Consider the following 20,028-nt stretch of genomic DNA (forward strand, 5'->3'; position numbering starts at 1 on the left):
TATATATATATATATATATATATATATATATATATATATATATATATATATATATATAAAGTATAAGAAAGGTGAAAGTAAACAATTATTACACGTGATAAAGTTGGATACAGAAAATATATATGTAGATATACTAATAAATAGCACACAATATACGTTAGCGAGAGTTGTATAATTGTTGAAAAAATTTCATTACTAAAATATCATATACAAAATCATACAAGATAATCAACTGCGAAAAAAATTTATTATAAAGAGCAATTTTCGAAAGGATATACATAAACGTACTAATTAATATTTTAATCAAAATGCCTGCCTTTTTGTTGTGCTATTTATGTTATTCTTATATTATTAAGTTAATTAAGTTAATATACGTACAAATATATAAAGAATTCGCGTTTCTATCCGCTTTCGTCTAAAAATTATTATCCGATCGATACATATTATCAATAATTTGTATTGTAGTTACGAAAAACCAATCTATTAGCGCAGGTGTCGCTAAAGCACTAACTTTGTGCATAACTTTCTATAAGGAAAAAGGATTTAAAAACTGGACAATATGAAACAAAAAATAAATATACGAATTTAAAGGGAGGATCCCGTTTGCCTACAAATTAATTGCCTACAGTATCGATTGCTGACATTCAACTTATCCACATTTCATTTGCACACAAAAATTATTGCCTACAGAACAATTACCTACAAGATGTATTACGCACAAATAAAAAATTAAAAGCTGAACGCTCGTTTGCACATACGAAACTTGCGCACAAATCATATTGCACACATAATATTATTGCCTACAGTATGATTGCCTACATGCTCTATTACGCACAAATAAAAATTAAGAGACGAATGCACAAAAATTTGCGCACAAAAATTATTGCCTACAGTAAGATTGCTTACAAGTTCTATTGTGCACAAATAAAAATTAAGAGACGAATGCACGTTTGCGCATAAAAATTATTGCCTACAGTAAGATTGCTTACAAGTTCTATATATTGTGCACAAATAAAAAATTAAGAGACGGACGTACGTACGTTTGCACACACCAAACTATTGCGCACAAGCCACATTGCGTACATAATATTATTGCCTACAGTACGTTTACCAACAAGCTCTATTATTAAGTTAATTAAGTTAATATACGTACAAATATATAAAGAATTCGCGTTTCTATCCGCTTTCGTCTAAAAATTATTATCCGATCGATACATATTATCAATAATTTGTATTGTAGTTACGAAAAACCAATCTATTAGCGCAGGTGTCGCTAAAGCACTAACTTTCTGCATAATTCTGCACAAATAAAAATTAAGAGATAAACGTACGTTTGCACACAAAAATAATTGCCTATAGTACAATTGCCTACAAGCTATTCCAGTAAACATGCATGTCTAAAAGATATCGAACATAACATAACATTTTGTTGCATAAGACATCTTTTAGATATCTTTTTGACATCTTTTAGACATGCATGTTTACTGGGTATGTGACTGGGGGGCTTCGTCTCCCAGAGCCCCCGTATCACGGGAGATGGGGGCTATAGTCTCTTGTGCTTAAGCTAAAGAGTGAATTTCTCACAAAAAACTATAGCTCCCACCCCACCGAGATACGGGGAGTCTGGGGGACGAAGCCTCCCAGTTATATAACTAGAGACAGACGGTATAACTGGATAATTACCAATTTTTTAAACGTACGTTCGTCTTTTAATTTTTATTTGTGCGCAATAGAGCTTGTAGGCAATGATATTATAGGCAATTATTTTTGTGTACGTTTGTCTCTTAATTTTTATTTGTGTGCGATAGAACTTGTTGGCAAACGTACTGTAGGCAATAATATTATGTGCGCAATAGTTTGGTGTGTGCAAACGTACGTCCGTCTCTTAATTTTTTATTTGTGCACAATAGAACTTCAAAGCAATCTTACTGTAGGCAATAATTTTTGTGCGCAAACGTGCATTCGTCTCTTAATTTTTATTTGTGCGCAATAGAGCATGTAGGCAATCATACTGTAGGCAATAATATTATGTGTGCAATGTAATTTGTGCGCAAGTGTCGTGTGTGCAAACGAGCGTTCGGCTTTTAATTTTTTATTTGTGCGTAATACAACTTGTAGGTAATTGTTCTGTAGGCAATAATTTTTGTGTGCAAATGAAATGTAGATAAGTTGAATGTCAGCAATCGATACTGTAGGCAATTAATTTGTAGGCAATCGGGACCCTCCCGAATTTAAACATGCAGCACATATTTTTTACTTATTTCTCGGTAGCCACAAAAAATATCGATGTGATTCAAAGAAAACTATGTTCTCCACAATATATCCTGTTGGAATTCAGAGTTTACAATAATACTGATATTACTAATACTATAATAAAACTGTTAATAACGATTCGTTAAATAAGCCGAGGAAGAGTGCGTACCTTTCGATGTCGCTGACAGCCATATTACTAACAATTACATTTTTCACACATTTCTCGACAACCATCATTTTTCATCAGCCAGTTACAATTTTATACAAATTGATATTGATACAAATTACAATTTGCTCCTTTTTTGACGAGAAAACAATGAAATGCATATGGTTAAACGATTTTGAATAATCAATTTAGACAAATCATTTGTCCTCTTTTTTAATCTTTTCCATTGCGTGTAAACAATCAGAAATGATTGATTTAACAACATTTAATGCTTCAACTAATTCTTGAAGCGTTTGAGTTGAGTTTTCACCCAATAATGCTTATAATTCGGCATCTTCGAACTTTTTTAGTTCATCTGAAGGTTTTTTGTCTTTCAAATCAAGATCACCACTTTTGAATCATCAAAACTGAGTACTCACGTGTTTTATTATTTATAGAAATGTCTAAGTTTTAAAATGACCAACTTTCCAAATATCTTTGATAGATTTGCGGTTACAGCCATATATGTATAGTGAACCCTCAAAACTAATCAAAACACCTAATATGATGCGCCATATTAACTATTAGCGGTCACAAATACGGTCAGTTTCAATAGCTTTGAATAAATAGTTCTTTTATTGAAATCCATGTTTTCACTAAAACATTGTTCAATTGGACATCCATGAACAGTAAACAAACACTTTTGTTATCTTATATTCATAAAATAAGTGAGCAAAAATATATAATTGTGTAATGCACGAGCAGAAATTGCTATATAACGATTACGCCATTACTCAGCCATTACTATGCGCTTACATCATCAGAGCGAATGATACGGGCAATATTTATAAATGTCTAAAGCGCACAGCGCTCTCAATGAAAGTACTTCAAACTCAACATAACCGACAGTACATGTCACCGGGAAACATGAAAATTTGGAGAATAAGATTTGCACCATTAAATATACCTCTTGAAAGAAGACTACAGACCTTGGCCGCCGCGACATGGATCTTCATAATAAATTTCGGTAATCACATCATAATAATTACCATGGTTTATCTTCTTATTTACACGCAGATACGCTACCTTGTTCTTCTGTATTTTCTCTGGATGTATTATGACTGGGACACTCGCAATTGCAATGGTCGAAGGTAATCCTCTACATTAAACTAAAAATAAATCAATAATCGAAGAATGTTTAATTGATGATTGATTTTAATAAATTCAATTAATGATCGTTTAATTGATGATTGATATGAATGAAGGAAATCAAAGATTGTTTAATTAACAATTGAACTTAGGAAATTTAATTAAGGCTATTTAGTTAACGGTTTTGATGCAAATTCAATTGATTAAATCGAGGAACGTTTAATTATTTGAGGTTATATTTAGTTTTGTGGATGATATTCATAACTTTTGGAACTTCGTGATATTGTCGAAGATGTCATTGATTCAGAAGTGCTAAATTTAAGGACCAGCGTTGAGATGTTACTAGTTATATTAAACGTAATTTGACAATCTTTGATTAAATCGATTGAATTTGCTCATATCAATCATCAATTAACCGGCCTTTAACACAATTTGTTAAGTTCAATCGTCAGTTAACCGGCTTGTAGTTCAATTTGCTAAGTTCAATTATTAATTAAACTTATTTTTAATGCCCTTTGCCTATTTTAATTGTCAATTAAACAGTCTTTAATTGAATTCGTCGAAATCAATCATCAATCAAATGATTTTTTATTAAATTTGTTAAAATTGATTGTTAATTAAACGGTCTCCAATTAAATGGATTTATATCATTAATCATTAATTAAACACGATAATAAATTAAAAAAGTAATTAATTACTCGTTTTATCCTAAATCTGTATTATACAAATCAATTAAACGCTAAAATACAAGTTTGTGTATTTGTGGTGATGGAATTAACGACTACAATAAATATTGTGTGCAATAATACATGGAAAAAACAATATGATTGATCCATATAGAAATCTGATTGTGCCAACCAGATATAGTACCATCAATAGTAAAATACGGAACAACTATTTATGTGGTTGCTGTAACCAAAGAACAATGGCTGAGTTACTTATGTTGAAGCACTGATAATACATGGTTAATACATGGTTAATACATGGTTAATACAAACGCGACTCATTACGCGGCAACTACAAATATATATTTACACACTCAGAACCAGTTTTCACATGTATACATCTCTAGCTGTAGTGAATTGCTCTTTTTTCTAACATCGCTGCTTTGCAATATAACATTGATTAATGCAACTATATCGATAATTAGCTTATCTATATATTTAGCTTGCAAAATAATCCCTTTACTGATTTCTGATTGCCACAACCAGATCACGTGCAACTTCATTGATGTAGTTGACATACCAAAGTAAGTCAAATCAACCATACACATAACTGTCATACAAAGATATGTAGAATGATGCAGCTATTTGCTTACAACTAAATATTTTTTGTTAGGTTATTATATAATATTATTTGTTAGGCATTACATCTTTTTTTTCCGTGTACTGTTTGCGTTTGCAAGCTGCATCAATAACGCGAACAGTCGCTATCATTAACTGATTCTTTCAGTAAAATTTTATTAATTGTAGTGCTATACTTATAATTAAACCACGAATTATAAGAACAGCCTTTCAGAAACAAATATACTGATTATACTTTAAAGAGAATTCTATAAATTTTTTCATCACTTTGCGAGGTAATCGAAACATAAAGACAAAGCAAATGAAAAAGCCACAAGAAATTTCATGATTAAAAACTTAACATATAGTGGGTAAGAAAAATCTTCGTACATATTATTGTAATGTAACTTACGATTGAATGCGTATAAATAATAATGTTTTTGAATTCGGAGTTTAAAACATTTAGTTAATACAAACAAGATATTTATAACAATTAAACAAAATTAGGAACAAGAAAGTCTCCGTAGAAATAACTATCAACAAATATAAATATCAACAAAATCATAACTGACTTTTGCGGACATTGCAAAATGGTACAGAACTTTTCTGTTCACTTTAATTCATATTATACCTTGACGAGAGCTTCAAGGATTATTTTAAGATATCCTTTATATTAGTCATTGTAACTGCTCATTATAACTGCTTATTTGGAATGATAACGACTTCGACCTGTATCGATAAGAGACGTTTTTAGCGAAGGTTGAAACTATTAATATTTAAGGAGAAATACATTTTTTTAACAATCATTTAAATAGTCATTTCACATGTATATAGTACATATTTTAAAATGACTTCTGTCTTATTGTTTATTTAAAATATATAACGAGCTAGACTTCGTAAAATGAAATCTCTAAATATAGAAAAATGTTTACACTGTTCAAATGATTACCTCTGAACAATTTATCTGAAGTCAATGAAATAAAATTTTTTTAAAATTACATAGAAATGACTTTGTATATAGGAGTTTGAGAAATGTCTTGTTTTGACAAAATATCAAATTTTATTTATAAAAAAATTATATATTTCAGTCAATTTTTGTATTGCTTTTAATGAGTTTTGGAAAAAAAAAATCCGTATATGAGTAAACAGAAAAAAATTCGATTACAAAAAATTTGCGGCAAGATAAAAGTAAATCAGATGAATAGCTTTCTAAATATCTTTCGGACCAGATTTAAAAAGATTATCTTAAGAGACGTGCATTTAAAATGGAACTATATTACGCATTTAAACAAGCAAAACGTTTAAACTTGTGTATGTAGCATATATATTTACAAAAAGATATAATAAAGTAAACGATTATACGTGTTTTTTTAAATATGTATCCATTTACTACCTTTGAGTCCGTTTGTTCGTACATCTTTAAACAAAAACGAGAGATAAAACGAACTAATAACTCTTTAAACAAAGAGTTATTAGTTCTTCTTGACAAAATGAAGAAAGCCAATAAGCAGTGATATCACACCGCACGTAGGCTTTTTCCTTCGTATAATTAGTCATAATCTGTATTTAAGCATAATCAATCAAAAAATGTTTAATTGATGATTGATTTTAATGAATTCAATTAAAGACCGTTTAATACGATTGATATGAATAAACGAAATCAAAGGTTGTTTAATTAACAACTGAACTTAGGAAATTTAATTAAAGCTGTTTAATTGACGATTAATACAAATTCAATTGATTAAATTGAGGGACGTTCAATTGTTTAAGGTTATAATTGGTTTTGTGAATGATATTCATAACTTCGTAATATTGTGGAAGGTGTCAATGATTGAGAAGTGCTAAATTTAAGGACCGGCGTTGAAAGGGCACTAGTTATACTAATCATCCAAACGATCTTTAATTGAATCCATTGAATTTGCTCATATCAATCATCAATTAACCGACTTTTAACACAATATGCCAACTTCAATCGCCAGTTAAACGACTTTTTATAAAATTTACTAAGTTCAATTATTAATTGAATCTATTTTTAATGCCCTTTGCCTATTTTAACTGTCAATTAAACAGTTAAATTCGTTGAAATCAATCATCAGTCAAACGGCTTTTTACTGAATTTGTTAAAATCGATTATCAAGTAAACGTCTCCAATTAAATTGACTTATATCAATTGTTAATTAAACACGATAATCAATTAATAAAGTAATTATTTATTCGCAATCCTGAATTTGTGTTTTACACAAATTCATTAAACGCTATAATACAAATACAAATTTGTGCGTTTGTGATGATGGAATTAACAACTTTAATGCGCGTTGTGTGCAATGATAATATCTGCGTTTGCAAGCTGCATCAATAACGCGAACAGTCGTTATCATTAACTGATTCTCTCAATAAAATTTTATTAATTTTAGTGCTATACTTATAACTAAACCACCAATTATAAGAACAGCCTTTCAGTAACAAATATACTAATTGTACTTTAGGGAATATTCTATAAATTATTTCACCACTTCATGAGATAATCGAAACACATAGAGATAAAGTGAAAAAGCTACAAGAAATTTCATGATTAAAAAACTTAACACGTAGTTGGTAAAAAAAATCTATATTTTACTCGAAATAATTTATTGTAATGTAACTTACGATCAAATGCGTATAAATAATAATGTTTTTGAATTGGGGACATTTAGTTTTGAATTTAAGACATTTAGTTAATACAAACATAAGACAAATTTATAACTATTAAACAAAATTAGGTCCAAGAAAGTCTTCGTAAAAATAACTATCAACATATATAATCAATAAAATCATAACTGACTTTTATACAATTTATAACTAAACATTGATAAGAACACACACAAACAATGTAAATAAATATTATTACAATTAAATCTTAAAATTTTACAGCTGCAGAATTTTTAATCGCGCTGTAACGAAGATTTGACTCATTGTATCTCAGCTAAATAAATATTATAAAATAGAAAAATATTTGATACACCCTATGAAATATATTTTTCAGTCACTTTAGCACAATACAATCGCGCAACGAAGGTATGTCCCAGAACAACTTTCAAAGCTCTCATAGAAGCATGTTACGAATTTATATTAATTATTAATTTAAAAAAATTGGTAGATGATCACTTGCGATAATATGTTAATGTTATCTAATTAATAAAAATCTACAAAGTTATTAGGAAAAAGGTAGATGTTTTTGTTTAATTTCACCTAATGTAAAAGTATACGACAGATGTCACTACTCATTTACTATATCTCGCATAATTATTCATATTCTTCGATATTTACTAGTCGTAGAAAACGACTTCAACCTGCAGCGATAAGAAACAGTTTCTGCGAAGGTTAAAACTATTAGTATTTAAGAACAAATACATTTTTAAATAGTCATTTCGACGCCATGACCTATATCAATTACGTACTTCTTGCGCACTGAATCCTACTTTCCTACTTAATATTCCATTTCACGTTTACTTACGCTCATTCCTAAGTAATTTCCCCTCTATCTGACTTCCATATTTAATTAAATACACTAAAATCATTTCAAACTCACGCACCACGTTAATCAGGCATTAAACTTGCACATCATCCGACCAAATCATGACCAGTCATAGTTGTGTAAACAATTATTCGTGTTGTTATCAAATATACGTGTATACTCCCTTAAAGTAAATCAATAAAAATGTTTCTGATTAAGTCAATAAAAATTATATTTCACCGATAATTAGTGAATATTCACTGATTTTTAATAGAAATATTCTCATTTTACTTTTTTATCTTATGTCTCACTAATTAGTAAAAATAACATTTCACTGCAAAATCTGCACATTACAACTTTGTTATAAACTGTGTCAACTTTCAACGTTTATGGCGGTAGAATTGTTGATTTCCATATAATTTGGATGTAATGACGTTGTGTTTGCAAACTGCCTTAATAATAGTTGCTACTATAAATTGATTTTTTCAGCGAGATTTTATTTTTTGCAATGCTATATATACATTTTTATCTAAACCACTAGTTATAAATATATTATTTTAGTAATTAATATATTAATACATATATTAATATTAATATATTAATACATTTTAGTGAAAAATACATTGTAGTTTAAAAAGTACACTGAGGGAAAATGTATGATACTTGAAACTATAATGGCACAGTAAAAAGATTATAGTTAGAAATATTATTTTTATAGTAAATTTCAGCATAATGTTTGTAATATTTACAATATAAGCATAGTATAACTGACCATGTAAAACTTTTACCAAGAATTATAATCATTTGAAATAAAAAATATATGGTTACAATATAAAAATATAAGGTTACAAATATTGAATGATAAGAGAAATTAATTATTTTATATAGTCAATACAATTGGAATATTTGGAAAATATAGGTACATATAACTATATTCCCAAAGCGTGCTTTATATACATATAGTAATAAGATGGTGACTATAAATCTGTTTTAATTCTGCTATATCTTTATGTTTAGATGAACTATAAATATATGTTTGAGGCCAAAATGAACTATAAAATATAGTGAGATTATAGTTATTCCAACTATTTTTTTCTCTCAGTGTACATATTACAGAATCCGTTTAAACGATTAAACGTTTAGTTATACCAAAACAGTTTCCATCAGGTGTTTCCTAAACGGATATATGCTAAACGTTTATATGTTGAAATATTCGAAGAACGGATCGAAGCGATAGTCCTAATTTAAAATCATCTTCAGTGAACCTTCAAATCACCTACGCACTTCGACAACGTTCCATAAATTCTCCTCTTTGTCAATCTTCAACGAATCGTTAAACAATCTTTCAAAATTATTCAATCAAAATATATATAACCTTTCAGAAAATGCAATAAAGAATTAATTTTTTTATTTCTACCGTGGTGTTAACGAATGGTTGTACTTTGTTTTTCAGCCCTTCAAAATGGACAGAATTTCTAAGAAATAATGCATTCTGGCGTTACTTTTATAACTACTTCCCCATGAAGTTGGTGAAGACGGTTGACTTAGACCCCACAAAATCTTATTTATTCGTTTGCATACCTCACGGTATCATAACAACAGGAATATCGACCGCGTTCGGAACGGATATACTGGATTGTAGAAAATTATTTCCTGGACTGGATATACGTGTGATCATTCACCATAAATTGTTTGAAGTACCTGTTATGAGGGAATTCTTAATTTCGATTGGTAAGAAGAGCCAACATTTTTCATCTCCGTTCACTTTCACGCTTAAAGACCAATGAGTCAATGACATACTCGGTCTTTCCAAAATCGATGTAATATTTTTCTGTATATACTTATTTTCAAAAATAAAAACTGTATAAACTTATTTTGAAAAAAAACATTTGTTATAACGTTTTTAAAAGCAAGTTCCATCACAACGAAACAATTTAATATTGTCTTCAGTTGAAAATATTTTTTCTGATGCAACGGATGTCGCGGGAATTAATAAATACTTTTTTACAATCGAGTCAGTTGTGGAAATTGTTTTTCACGTGATTTCCAGTGAATATAATAATATAATAATATAATAAATATAATAATATAATAAATATTTTACTAAGTGGTCGTTATAATATTTACCATAGCAACACCGTGTATAAATTTCATAGTCGGTAATGTAGGCAGTCTCACATGGTTTTAAAAACGTCATTCAACAGAAGTCATAAAGACGTCTAAAATATAATGCCTAAAAGACATCAGAAATCAAATGTCATTAAATTAAAAAAATATGTTGCATTAACACGCACAACTGTACCAAACTTCTTTAATTAATAACTAAACGTGTACATAGTTATTTGGAAAATAGTTTGTTTAGTTCGACCTAATATACAAGCCAAATTGTAACAACCTAATATACATAATAATAAATATAGAATAAATAATAAATATAGAAATTGTAATGACTATAATCATTACATACAGGTTGCTGCTCTTCTAGCGTGGAAAGTATCAGGTACTTGTTGTCAACACCGCCAGAGAGTCCATTCACTGGAAGAGCCACATTACTTGTAGTCGGCGGTGCTGCGGAATTATTCGAGGCGAAACCAGGCACATATCGTACCATAGTGAAGAGGAGGAAAGGTTTCATCAAATTAGCGTTACAACATGGGTAAAAATGATCACTTCTACATATATAATAATTTTCAAAGGAGTAAACAAATCGTATGTGTATGCATAAAGAAAAACAGAAACATATGGCTATAAAGTCGAACTTAATATAACTTAAACTTAAAATATCTAATATTTATTTTAATTCAGCACAACGTTAGTTCCCGTATTCACTTTCGGCGAAACGGACTTGTTCAATCAATTGCACCAGAAGGAAGGATCATTCTTTAGGCGTTTCCGGGATTATATTTTTAAATTAAAATTAATACCCACTATATTCTGGGGTAGAGGATACTTTCAATATTCGTTCGGACTTATTCCTAATCGAACACCTATCACCGTAGTCGGTAAAGTATCTTTACTATATTCGCAATTATAATAGCATACATTACGCTCAAAAAAATTTATATATAAATTTGTTCATACATGGCCACATATGATCATATATAATTATATTGAAAAGAATATTGTTGTAAAGATACAATTAAAGTAAATGTTTATATTAGTCCACGATATCGACGTTTGATTAAATCAAATTATTTTCTCCTTTTCTCATTCAACAGTATTTGTTTTATATATGGATATATATTAAAGTTATATATGGTCATATATAAAGTCACATATATATACAAATTGCACATATAATTATATGTAATCATATATATTTCTATATTATTATATATGAACTTTTTTTCTCAGGATGCTTTAAATTGTCAGAATTAAAGAAATTTTAATGAAATTTGAAAGAAAGAATTTATTTTCAATTAAGAAAACATATATGTATATTTTTTTTTAATAACTTTTATATATTTATAACCAATTATATTGCACATGCATGTCAGTAGAGGCTTTCAATTCTGACAACTTGAAGCATTGCAATTTTATTCAACAAAATTGGAGTGAAAACCGATTTATAATTGATTATATATTCTTCAATATTTTAGTTGGAGGTCCTATCGAGTTACCAAAAATAGCAGAACCAACAGCAGAACAGATCAACGAGTACCATGAAAAATTCATACAACAACTGATTAAACTATTCGAGACGCACAAGTACAGTTATTTGAAAGATCCAGAGAAGATTGTTGTCGAATTAATATAATTGATCTGAGATATAGAAGTATTATAAATTTACAGAATATTAATGGACGTTCAAACCATTAAATAGTGAGTTTATGCTCTTTTGAGAAGCTCAAACAAGAAAAATTGTCAATTGCTCGATTTGGCTTCCGTACAGAAAAAGAAATTCTACTCGTGTAGCTGATTTTTTATCTGTATATTAGATGAAAACTCGATTGTAAGAAAAATCAAGAAAAATTCTTTAAAGTATTTTCATCCACAGTCAATTGATCTCAGTTACTTCAATCGAGGAGTAACGAATATTCAGACGAATGTTTTCGGTTGTGATAACAGAGATATCGTTTTTCGTTACCGAGATTTTTCTCTCTCGTTTAGTCTTTATTTTTTCACATGAATTGAAATTTTTTTGTTACGTGCTGGTGCCATATCATTCATGAATTTGAACATGTTACCAACACGAAACCATAGCTGCATGTATCAAAAGTTTCTTACGAAGCAAATAATATTTTTCTCTGTATAGAAGAAAAGGTTTCACTCCGAAATCCGAAAGAGATTTGCTTCTGCAACTTTTTCAAAACGAGCTTCGAATGCAAGAAAATATATGTTGAAAGAATGTTTCTAATGTGAAATATAAGTACGCTATTATTCCATAAGAACACGTGTTTTGCTGCGTTTGTATGTACTCTGGTATATTCACGTAATATTACAAATATTACAAATATCACAAAAATATTACCACTATATTGCAATATTAATATAATATTCGCGTGATATTGTAATATTACTGCAATATTTCAGTAATATTACGTGCTATGTGGAAAATAATCTTATTGCGATTACTTTAATATTAAGTATATAGTCTGGAAGTAGAATCGTATGAAAATATGATCAAAAGTTGAAAAGCAACACTTTGAAAGATAAATTTATTTATTTTAACTCAAGCATTTTATAAAATACAAACAATTATTATAAGATAATAATATATTATATAGTGACTTAATGATATACTATATAGAGTATGCTCTATTTATTATTATTTTGGTCTGCCAAAAATAAAATTATTTAACTCATAAATTTTATAAAATAAAAATTAAATTAAATAAAAATAATAAGCAACATATATAGTGACGGGGATATATAGAACGGAGAAAACGGCAACAAAGTCCGCTCTCTTTTAATGAGAACTGTTTTGACAACCGACAAGTGTATCTACACGGCCGATACACAGACGGCGTTGGTATAGCGACGATAAGAGACAAAATGTGAAATTAGTAATTACATAAATACATTTAAATACAAGATACATTTATATTAAGTAATTAATTACAAAGTTAAAGATACTTAATCATTTAGTATTTAAATACTGTATTTAAATAAAATACATATTTAATTATGTATCTCAGGTACTTTAAAATATGTATCTGCCCAACCCTGCCACTGTATATTTTAATAGTTAGGATAACTTTTAGTTTCAGTTGCCCGAAAAATAAGTAACATATGGGAACTTTTTTGGAGAAAGCTGGAAAAGTAACATACTAATTTGTAAATTGACATATATAATTTATTAATTAGGAAGAAATATTAAAAATAAAATAGTTGTTTGGAAGCGTCGTACTTCAAATTCAAAACGCATTGTTCTCGAAACTATGTTTCCAAAATTGACGTGTAAGATTTTCGAAGACTATTGAACCGATTACCTTCAAACTATCCACACATTCTCAATACATGTGTACTGAGGTTTCATCAGATTTTACGAATAATTGAAAATTCGCAAAATTACGTCAACGCAAGATGAAAGATGAAACATATTTTTCTCATCGAAAAAAGTAATCTCTCTCGCAAGCACATACGTAGTTAATTAATTTGATAGTCTTTGAGAAATTTTGCATACTAATTTTGAAAACATAATTTTAAGAAATATGCATTTGAAATTTTTTAGATACCTTAGTTTTTTTTAAACAACCAGTAAATTTTTAATATTTCTTTACATTTATATCATATATAATTAAACTATATTTATAAGTTCTTCGCGAAACACAAATTACAATTAGATTTTTATTTTATTTTACCTATGGAAAACAGTCACTAATTTTATTAGCTTTTATCGCATTTTAATATCTGTGCTTGACTTTTTTAATGCCCTTTTTGTATTTTTGATTTATTTTATTTGTTCAAAAAGTTATAAAATTGTAATAAAAATATCTCACAGATGTGAAAAAATGTTAAGTATATAAAGTATATTATGTTATAAAGTATATTATGTTATAAAATATCTAAAAACTAATTGCAATAATATTAATAAAAATGTAATAAACAACAAAAATATATAATATTATGTTCTAAAAATTCATATAAAAAAAAAACATTTTACGAAAAGCCCATAGAATATTATCAAAAACTCATACACTCTAAGCTTTTGAATCCTAAAGAAAAGTTTCTGTCTATTTTCTCATCGAGATATTTCAGCGTGTAGTAATTGTTGAAATTTTACTTCATTTTTATTGAATGTTGTTTAACTTTGACCGAATTTACTTAAATATAGTATTGTCACAACTATCCACTTATCTCAAATAATAACAACTTTAATCTATGGTGATAAAAACAAAAGTGAAACAAATTAACTTTAAAGAACGATTATACTTTACCTTTCAACCTACCAGTGTGGATGAAACTTGTGAGAAATAATGTACTCTGACGTTATTTCTGCAATTATTTCCCTATAAAGCTGGTGAGGACAATTGACGTAGGACTTGCGAAATTTTACTTGTTTGATTACGGCATAGAATTTTAAGGATTGAAATAACAAATGCAATTGAGACAAAAATATCGGACAGTAAAAAATTATTTCCTGGATTAGACACATTTTTAATTAGCAGTTGAAAGTGCCTTGCTACAGGGAAATCATGTATTTGTTCGATAAGAAAAGCTTACATTTTTCATCGCCGTTTATTTTCTTGTTTAAAAATCGAGGAATCTCTCTTTCTTTGATCCCAACGATATATTAGATTTTCTCGAAATCGATGTAGAAAAGAAAGTGGGAATATGTGGATTGGATAATATTCAAATAAGGTTAATTTCTTTAAACAATTACTGCGATCTGTCATTAACTGAAATAAACATAACCATTGGGGTCCTTATCAGCGATCAAAGAGGTCTGACATCAGTGCTACCCCAGCAAACACAATAATAGAACAGTTACATCGTAATATAGCGGAATGTAACGTTCCAAACAACATAATGTCTAAGATCGGGACATAAGACATCTTAAAGATCATCTTTAAGATGTCTTTCAAATGATTTACGTATAAATGTCTTTAAGATGTCTTAAAGATTATCTTTAACACGTCTTATGTCCCGATTTTAAACATTATATTGTCTGAAGTGTAATATAACATGTTTGTTACTTGTAACAAATACGTTAATTGTAATTTTCCACTCAAACGATATTGCAGCTATATAACAGAAATATAACGTGTTACTAAAACGTTAATGTATAAAACTTTATGTAGCTGTTATATACATTGTTAAAATATTACGTAGCTGGAATATAAATTATTATTCCCCAGCAATTATAGGTATTCTATGCAGAGATGCATAGATTACATTAATTGTATGCAGAGATTACAAGCTATCACTCAAATATCAAATTAATTTGTAAAAAAGTATGCTTTTAAAAATATTATAATTATATATTTTGTATCAAAAATAATACTTTTAGTAAAGATAATAATATAAAAGTCTTGCCATTCTAAATTAATAATTTTAAAAGATCCCGCAAAACATATGGGAAAAGTAGTTTCAGCCAAATTGTCTAAAAATTGAATATGTTGCAATTTTTAAAAATACTTTTTAGAAACCAAAAAAAAGGCGTAGCCAGAAAAAAGTTTCGGGAGAACTGCAGCCCTTTCAGCCCTTTTTATTTTTAATAAGCAAAGAAAAGGTCATTCAAAAAATTTTTTCTCACACTTAGCGTAATCCAGAAAATTAATTTCGGAGGGGGGATTGCAGCCCCCCTCTGGCTACGCCACTGATATATACTGTCCACATCGTATTAAACTTCAAATAATAAAACTTGTTTACTTATATCTCTCCGCGAAAGAATTTATCTGCGAGCGAACGAAGTACTTAGCCGCTGAGTCTTGTATCCGACATTGTACGAATGACAATATCATTCTGCGGCCGCGTGCAAAGAGAGAGAAAGAGAGAGAGAAGAGAGAGAGAAAGAGAAGAGGTAGTCTCTCACGCGTTCACACACACAAATACAGTACATATAGACATTCAGCTTCTCGAAACCACAAAGGAGACATTTATCTCGCTACCTGTGAGCCCATGATTGCCCAAATATCAAGGTCCACAAATAACGACTTAAGAACGCAACGAGACATTTCGCAGAAAGCGAAAACAAGAGATACTGATCGTGACTCGAGCGAATTTGCAGGTCCATAAACAGACAAAACTTGGCTAGATTGTGTAAACTTTTAGTTTCCTGCTGTAATGCGGACAATCCCAATGACCCTTGCTATGACGCGGATACCCCTTTTGAAGGTTCATCCATACTATAAATCTGCAAGTCAATCTCAACCCAAAGTCAAATATGTTGAATTATAGACGGAAGAATATTAACTATAGAAATCTACCGCGTTTATCTCATATTTAGAAAAAAAACTGTTAGTACCTATAATAATATAGGATTTCATTTCTTCGATTTATCTTTTCTTTTCTTATAGAGAGATAGTTTTTTTCTACTAACAATGATTTCCGGTACTGTACAAGGCGGCAGCTGGTTTTTCTGTACTTTGTTTCTATACTATTTCTTGAATACTACTGTGGCGGGGGGAAGGGGAACATTAACATATATAAAAGAAGACCTCTATCATGTTTGCATAGTCAGTCACAATAATTAATTGTCTGAGACATTGTAACTACGAAGTTCTGAAATATAGGATATCTAGCCCCAAGTTACTTTGCAAGATATCGCAAAATTATTTCATATTAAATGCGTAGTAATCATTAAATCGGTACTAAACATCTATAACATATGTTACACATTGTTAGAGGAAAAGAAAGTAAAGACAATATATTGGACAGTGAATGTATATTTTATCAACAAAGTGATCATCTATTCGCGAATACTATCAAATTTACATGTAATAAACAATAATGTTGAAAAATTGCGGATACAATCACATATCCAAGTAAAATATAAAATCATGATGAAAATCAAAATAATAAGAAAATAATCGGATCTTGATTTTCTGCTTATTTTGTGCCGTTTTAGCTCGTCTGAAAAGTCAAGCCTCAGAACCAGTTGACATTGTAATAAGCCTCAGTTGACATTATAATAACTGTGAAGCGCTTATCAATAGCCGAACAAAATTTTATATGAATAACTTAAACTTCATATAAACGGCCCTAAAGCTGAGTGATGCAGTTATTAATCCCGCAGTCCTGCGGGCGAGTTGGAGTGGAAAAGGGAAGTATAATAAGTAAATGTAGTCTCGAAACCATTTCCAAACTGAAAGTAATTCCGAACGTTGTTATATATTAACTAAATTTCTTGTTGTCTCGCTTGTATTACTTAAATTCATAAGAACACAACTAAATAAATATTACGATAATAAATTTCACCAGTCTCGTAGTTTTTGTACGGTCTGTAACCACGGAATTTATTTTCTATGGAATACTGTTCTCGAGGAACATACAAAACTCTTTGTATGTTATTTACGCTCTCTTCTGCTTTATTTTGTGACGCAGTGGTGAAAAAAAACGGACATTTACGATCTTGTGTTGCGATGAAAATATCTAACAATGCACTCCCTACACTAAATTCTGCTTGAAATGCAATAATAATACTTGCTTGCTTATACAAATTTGTGCACACATAATCCTCATATGACACACGTGCATTTTGAAGATAAAGCTGCTTTTTTGCAATGCAACAATGACTGCAAACATCGTAATATTTATTCCACTCACAATCTATTTCTGGTTCTATCAATATAACTCTTAATTCCTTAATATTTTTCAAATATTTATATATATTGCAAATATGTAAGAAAAGCTCCCATGATGGTAAACCCGTTATATCTATTGAATTGACACCTATGATATGTACGATAAAGCGATTTTTTGCTGGGCGTCCACTATATATACAATCCGGTTTATAAATCTGTATTTCTTCAAGTAAATGTACGAATTTCTGTAACCCGTAATATAGTGTCAATAGAGCTGACATAATCCGAATAGATGTAAGATTTCTCACTCCAATTTACCATAATTTTTCTCTTATAACTATTAATATATTGATTAATAAATGTAAACATGTCTTTAAACCCTTTTTCCACTTTGCATAACTTCATATTTTGTGGGTATGAGTTTATTTTAGTGTTGGTGATAATTGCGATATTTATATTCAATACTAGTTATGCAATACTAGTAAGTTGTTGCATATAGACAAGTGTTTTTCTTGAAAATTCAATTGGTGCTCGTCACAATAATTAGCGGAATAGCAGATGTTGCAAGTTTGCAGATTAATCTGTTGGTGACAAATAAATCATGATTTTGGGCACATTATCATTTCTATCTCGTACGGCTTTAAATCACGTGTTATTTTCATCTGAATTCCTTTCGTGATAAATGTCTTTCGTGATGACCTCCAATCTTCATATGAGTTAAAACGATGTGCGTTCGGTTGCCAATCTTCCGATTGTCTTCTTGCGATTGTCACAAATACACAGACTTCCATATGCGAACTTTTATGCATCATTTGATGCTCATTGCAACAATAAAAGACCATGCCGCACGAATCACATGGCGTTAATTTGCCTTGACTTGGCTCCTTGCAGACATGACAGATATTCGGATTGAAAAAGTAATCAAAATCACTTTCTTTGTATGATGCAAACTGAGTTCTACACAACATAATATACTTATGTAATTGATAATTACCAAATACTTTGATCGTTATATTAACGTAGAAATAATGCTGGATATTTGAGCGAAGATAATAATTCTGTACACGACAATTATGTATACAAATTCAATTTAGATGTTCAGTTTATAATAGCCCGAAGGACACTAATAATAAGTTCGAGTATGTTTTCGAATACTCTGCGATTTATTGACAATATATATTATAACTAGCGAAATAACGAATTTCGAACAGCCGTTAGGACATACAACATATACATGTATACAACATATACATCACGAATATTGTACATGTAAACTGTACGGCAATTATTCAGCTATCATCCGTGTGACACATATGATACGTGAATAATAAAATAATCGATATTAAATATATACTTACACTAAAATATGTATTATTTATTCATATAAACAATGTGGTGCGTATATATTAATTAATTAATTAATGTTATCAAAGTGATAACATTTAATTAATTAAATGTTATCACTTTGAAATTTAATTAATTAATTAATGTTATCAAAGTGATAATGCTGTTTTATATGGATATTCAAAGGAGGATTTCTTGATGAAATATTCATATAGTTGAAGTTGAGAGCTTTCCGAAACGCCCTATAAAAATTTTTTTTTATAGTGCTGTTTTATATGGATATTCAAAGGAGGATTTCTTGATGAAATATTCATATAGTTGAAGTTGAGAGCTTTCCGAAACGCCCTATAAAAATTTTTTTTTATAGTGCTGTTTTATATGGATATTCAAAGGAGGATTTCTTGATGAAATATTCATATAGTTGAAGTTGAGAGCTTTCCGAAACGCCCTATAAAAATTTTTTTTTATAGTGCTGTTTTATATGGATATTCAAAGGAGGATTTCTTGATGAAATATTCATATAGTTGAAGTTGAGAGCTTTCCGAAACGCCCTATAAAAATTTTTTTTTATAGTGCTGTTTTATATGGATATTCAAAGGAGGATTTCTTGATGAAATATTCATATAGTTGAAGTTGAGAGCTTTCCGAAACGCCCTATAAAAATTTTTTTAT

The 20,028-nt window shown here is 29.3% G+C and overlaps 1 protein-coding gene and 1 long non-coding RNA gene across 3 annotated transcripts; both read left to right on the forward strand.

Moving 5' to 3' along the window:
* The first annotated feature begins 2,113 nt into the window (after positions 1–2,113).
* LOC116848851 (2-acylglycerol O-acyltransferase 1-like) lies at positions 2,114–13,352 on the forward strand. Of its 2 annotated transcripts, none has more exons than XM_032825396.1 (5): positions 2,114–3,549; positions 9,777–10,054; positions 10,793–10,979; positions 11,129–11,325; positions 11,923–13,352. In XM_032825396.1, exons 1-5 carry the CDS (start codon positions 3,152–3,154, stop codon positions 12,078–12,080), a joined length of 1,218 nt encoding a protein of 405 aa, XP_032681287.1. In that variant the 5' UTR covers positions 2,114–3,151; the 3' UTR covers positions 12,081–13,352. The 2 variants fall into 2 exon arrangements, with proteins under 2 accessions (XP_032681287.1, XP_032681288.1); XM_032825397.1 differs by having other exon boundaries at positions 3,254–3,425.
* Positions 13,353–16,958: 3,606 nt separating this feature from the next.
* Positions 16,959–17,685, forward strand: LOC116848853. Its single transcript, XR_004379025.1, has 2 exons — positions 16,959–17,253; positions 17,337–17,685. It is a non-coding gene; the product is annotated as an uncharacterized LOC116848853 (long non-coding RNA).
* Positions 17,686–20,028: the final 2,343 nt, after the last annotated feature.

The sequence above is a fragment of the Odontomachus brunneus genome, unplaced genomic scaffold (assembly GCF_010583005.1).
Source record: "Odontomachus brunneus isolate Ranch 3 - 2012 unplaced genomic scaffold, Obru_v1 Obru_scaffold_101, whole genome shotgun sequence".
NCBI classification, from domain to species: domain Eukaryota; kingdom Metazoa; phylum Arthropoda; class Insecta; order Hymenoptera; family Formicidae; genus Odontomachus; species Odontomachus brunneus.

What these genes read in the sequence shown, in the direction of transcription:
- LOC116848851 (XM_032825396.1), top strand. Translation starts at nt 3,152, where the DNA reads ATGCACGAGCAGAAATTGCTATATAACGATTACGCCATTACTCAGCCA. An exon ending in AAATTAGCGTTACAACATGG is followed by an intron (nt 10,980 to 11,128) that starts GTAAAAATGATC and finishes ATTTTAATTCAG; the next exon opens with CACAACGTTAGTTCCCGTAT. An exon ending in AACACCTATCACCGTAGTCG is followed by an intron (nt 11,326 to 11,922) that starts GTAAAGTATCTT and finishes TCAATATTTTAG; the next exon opens with TTGGAGGTCCTATCGAGTTA.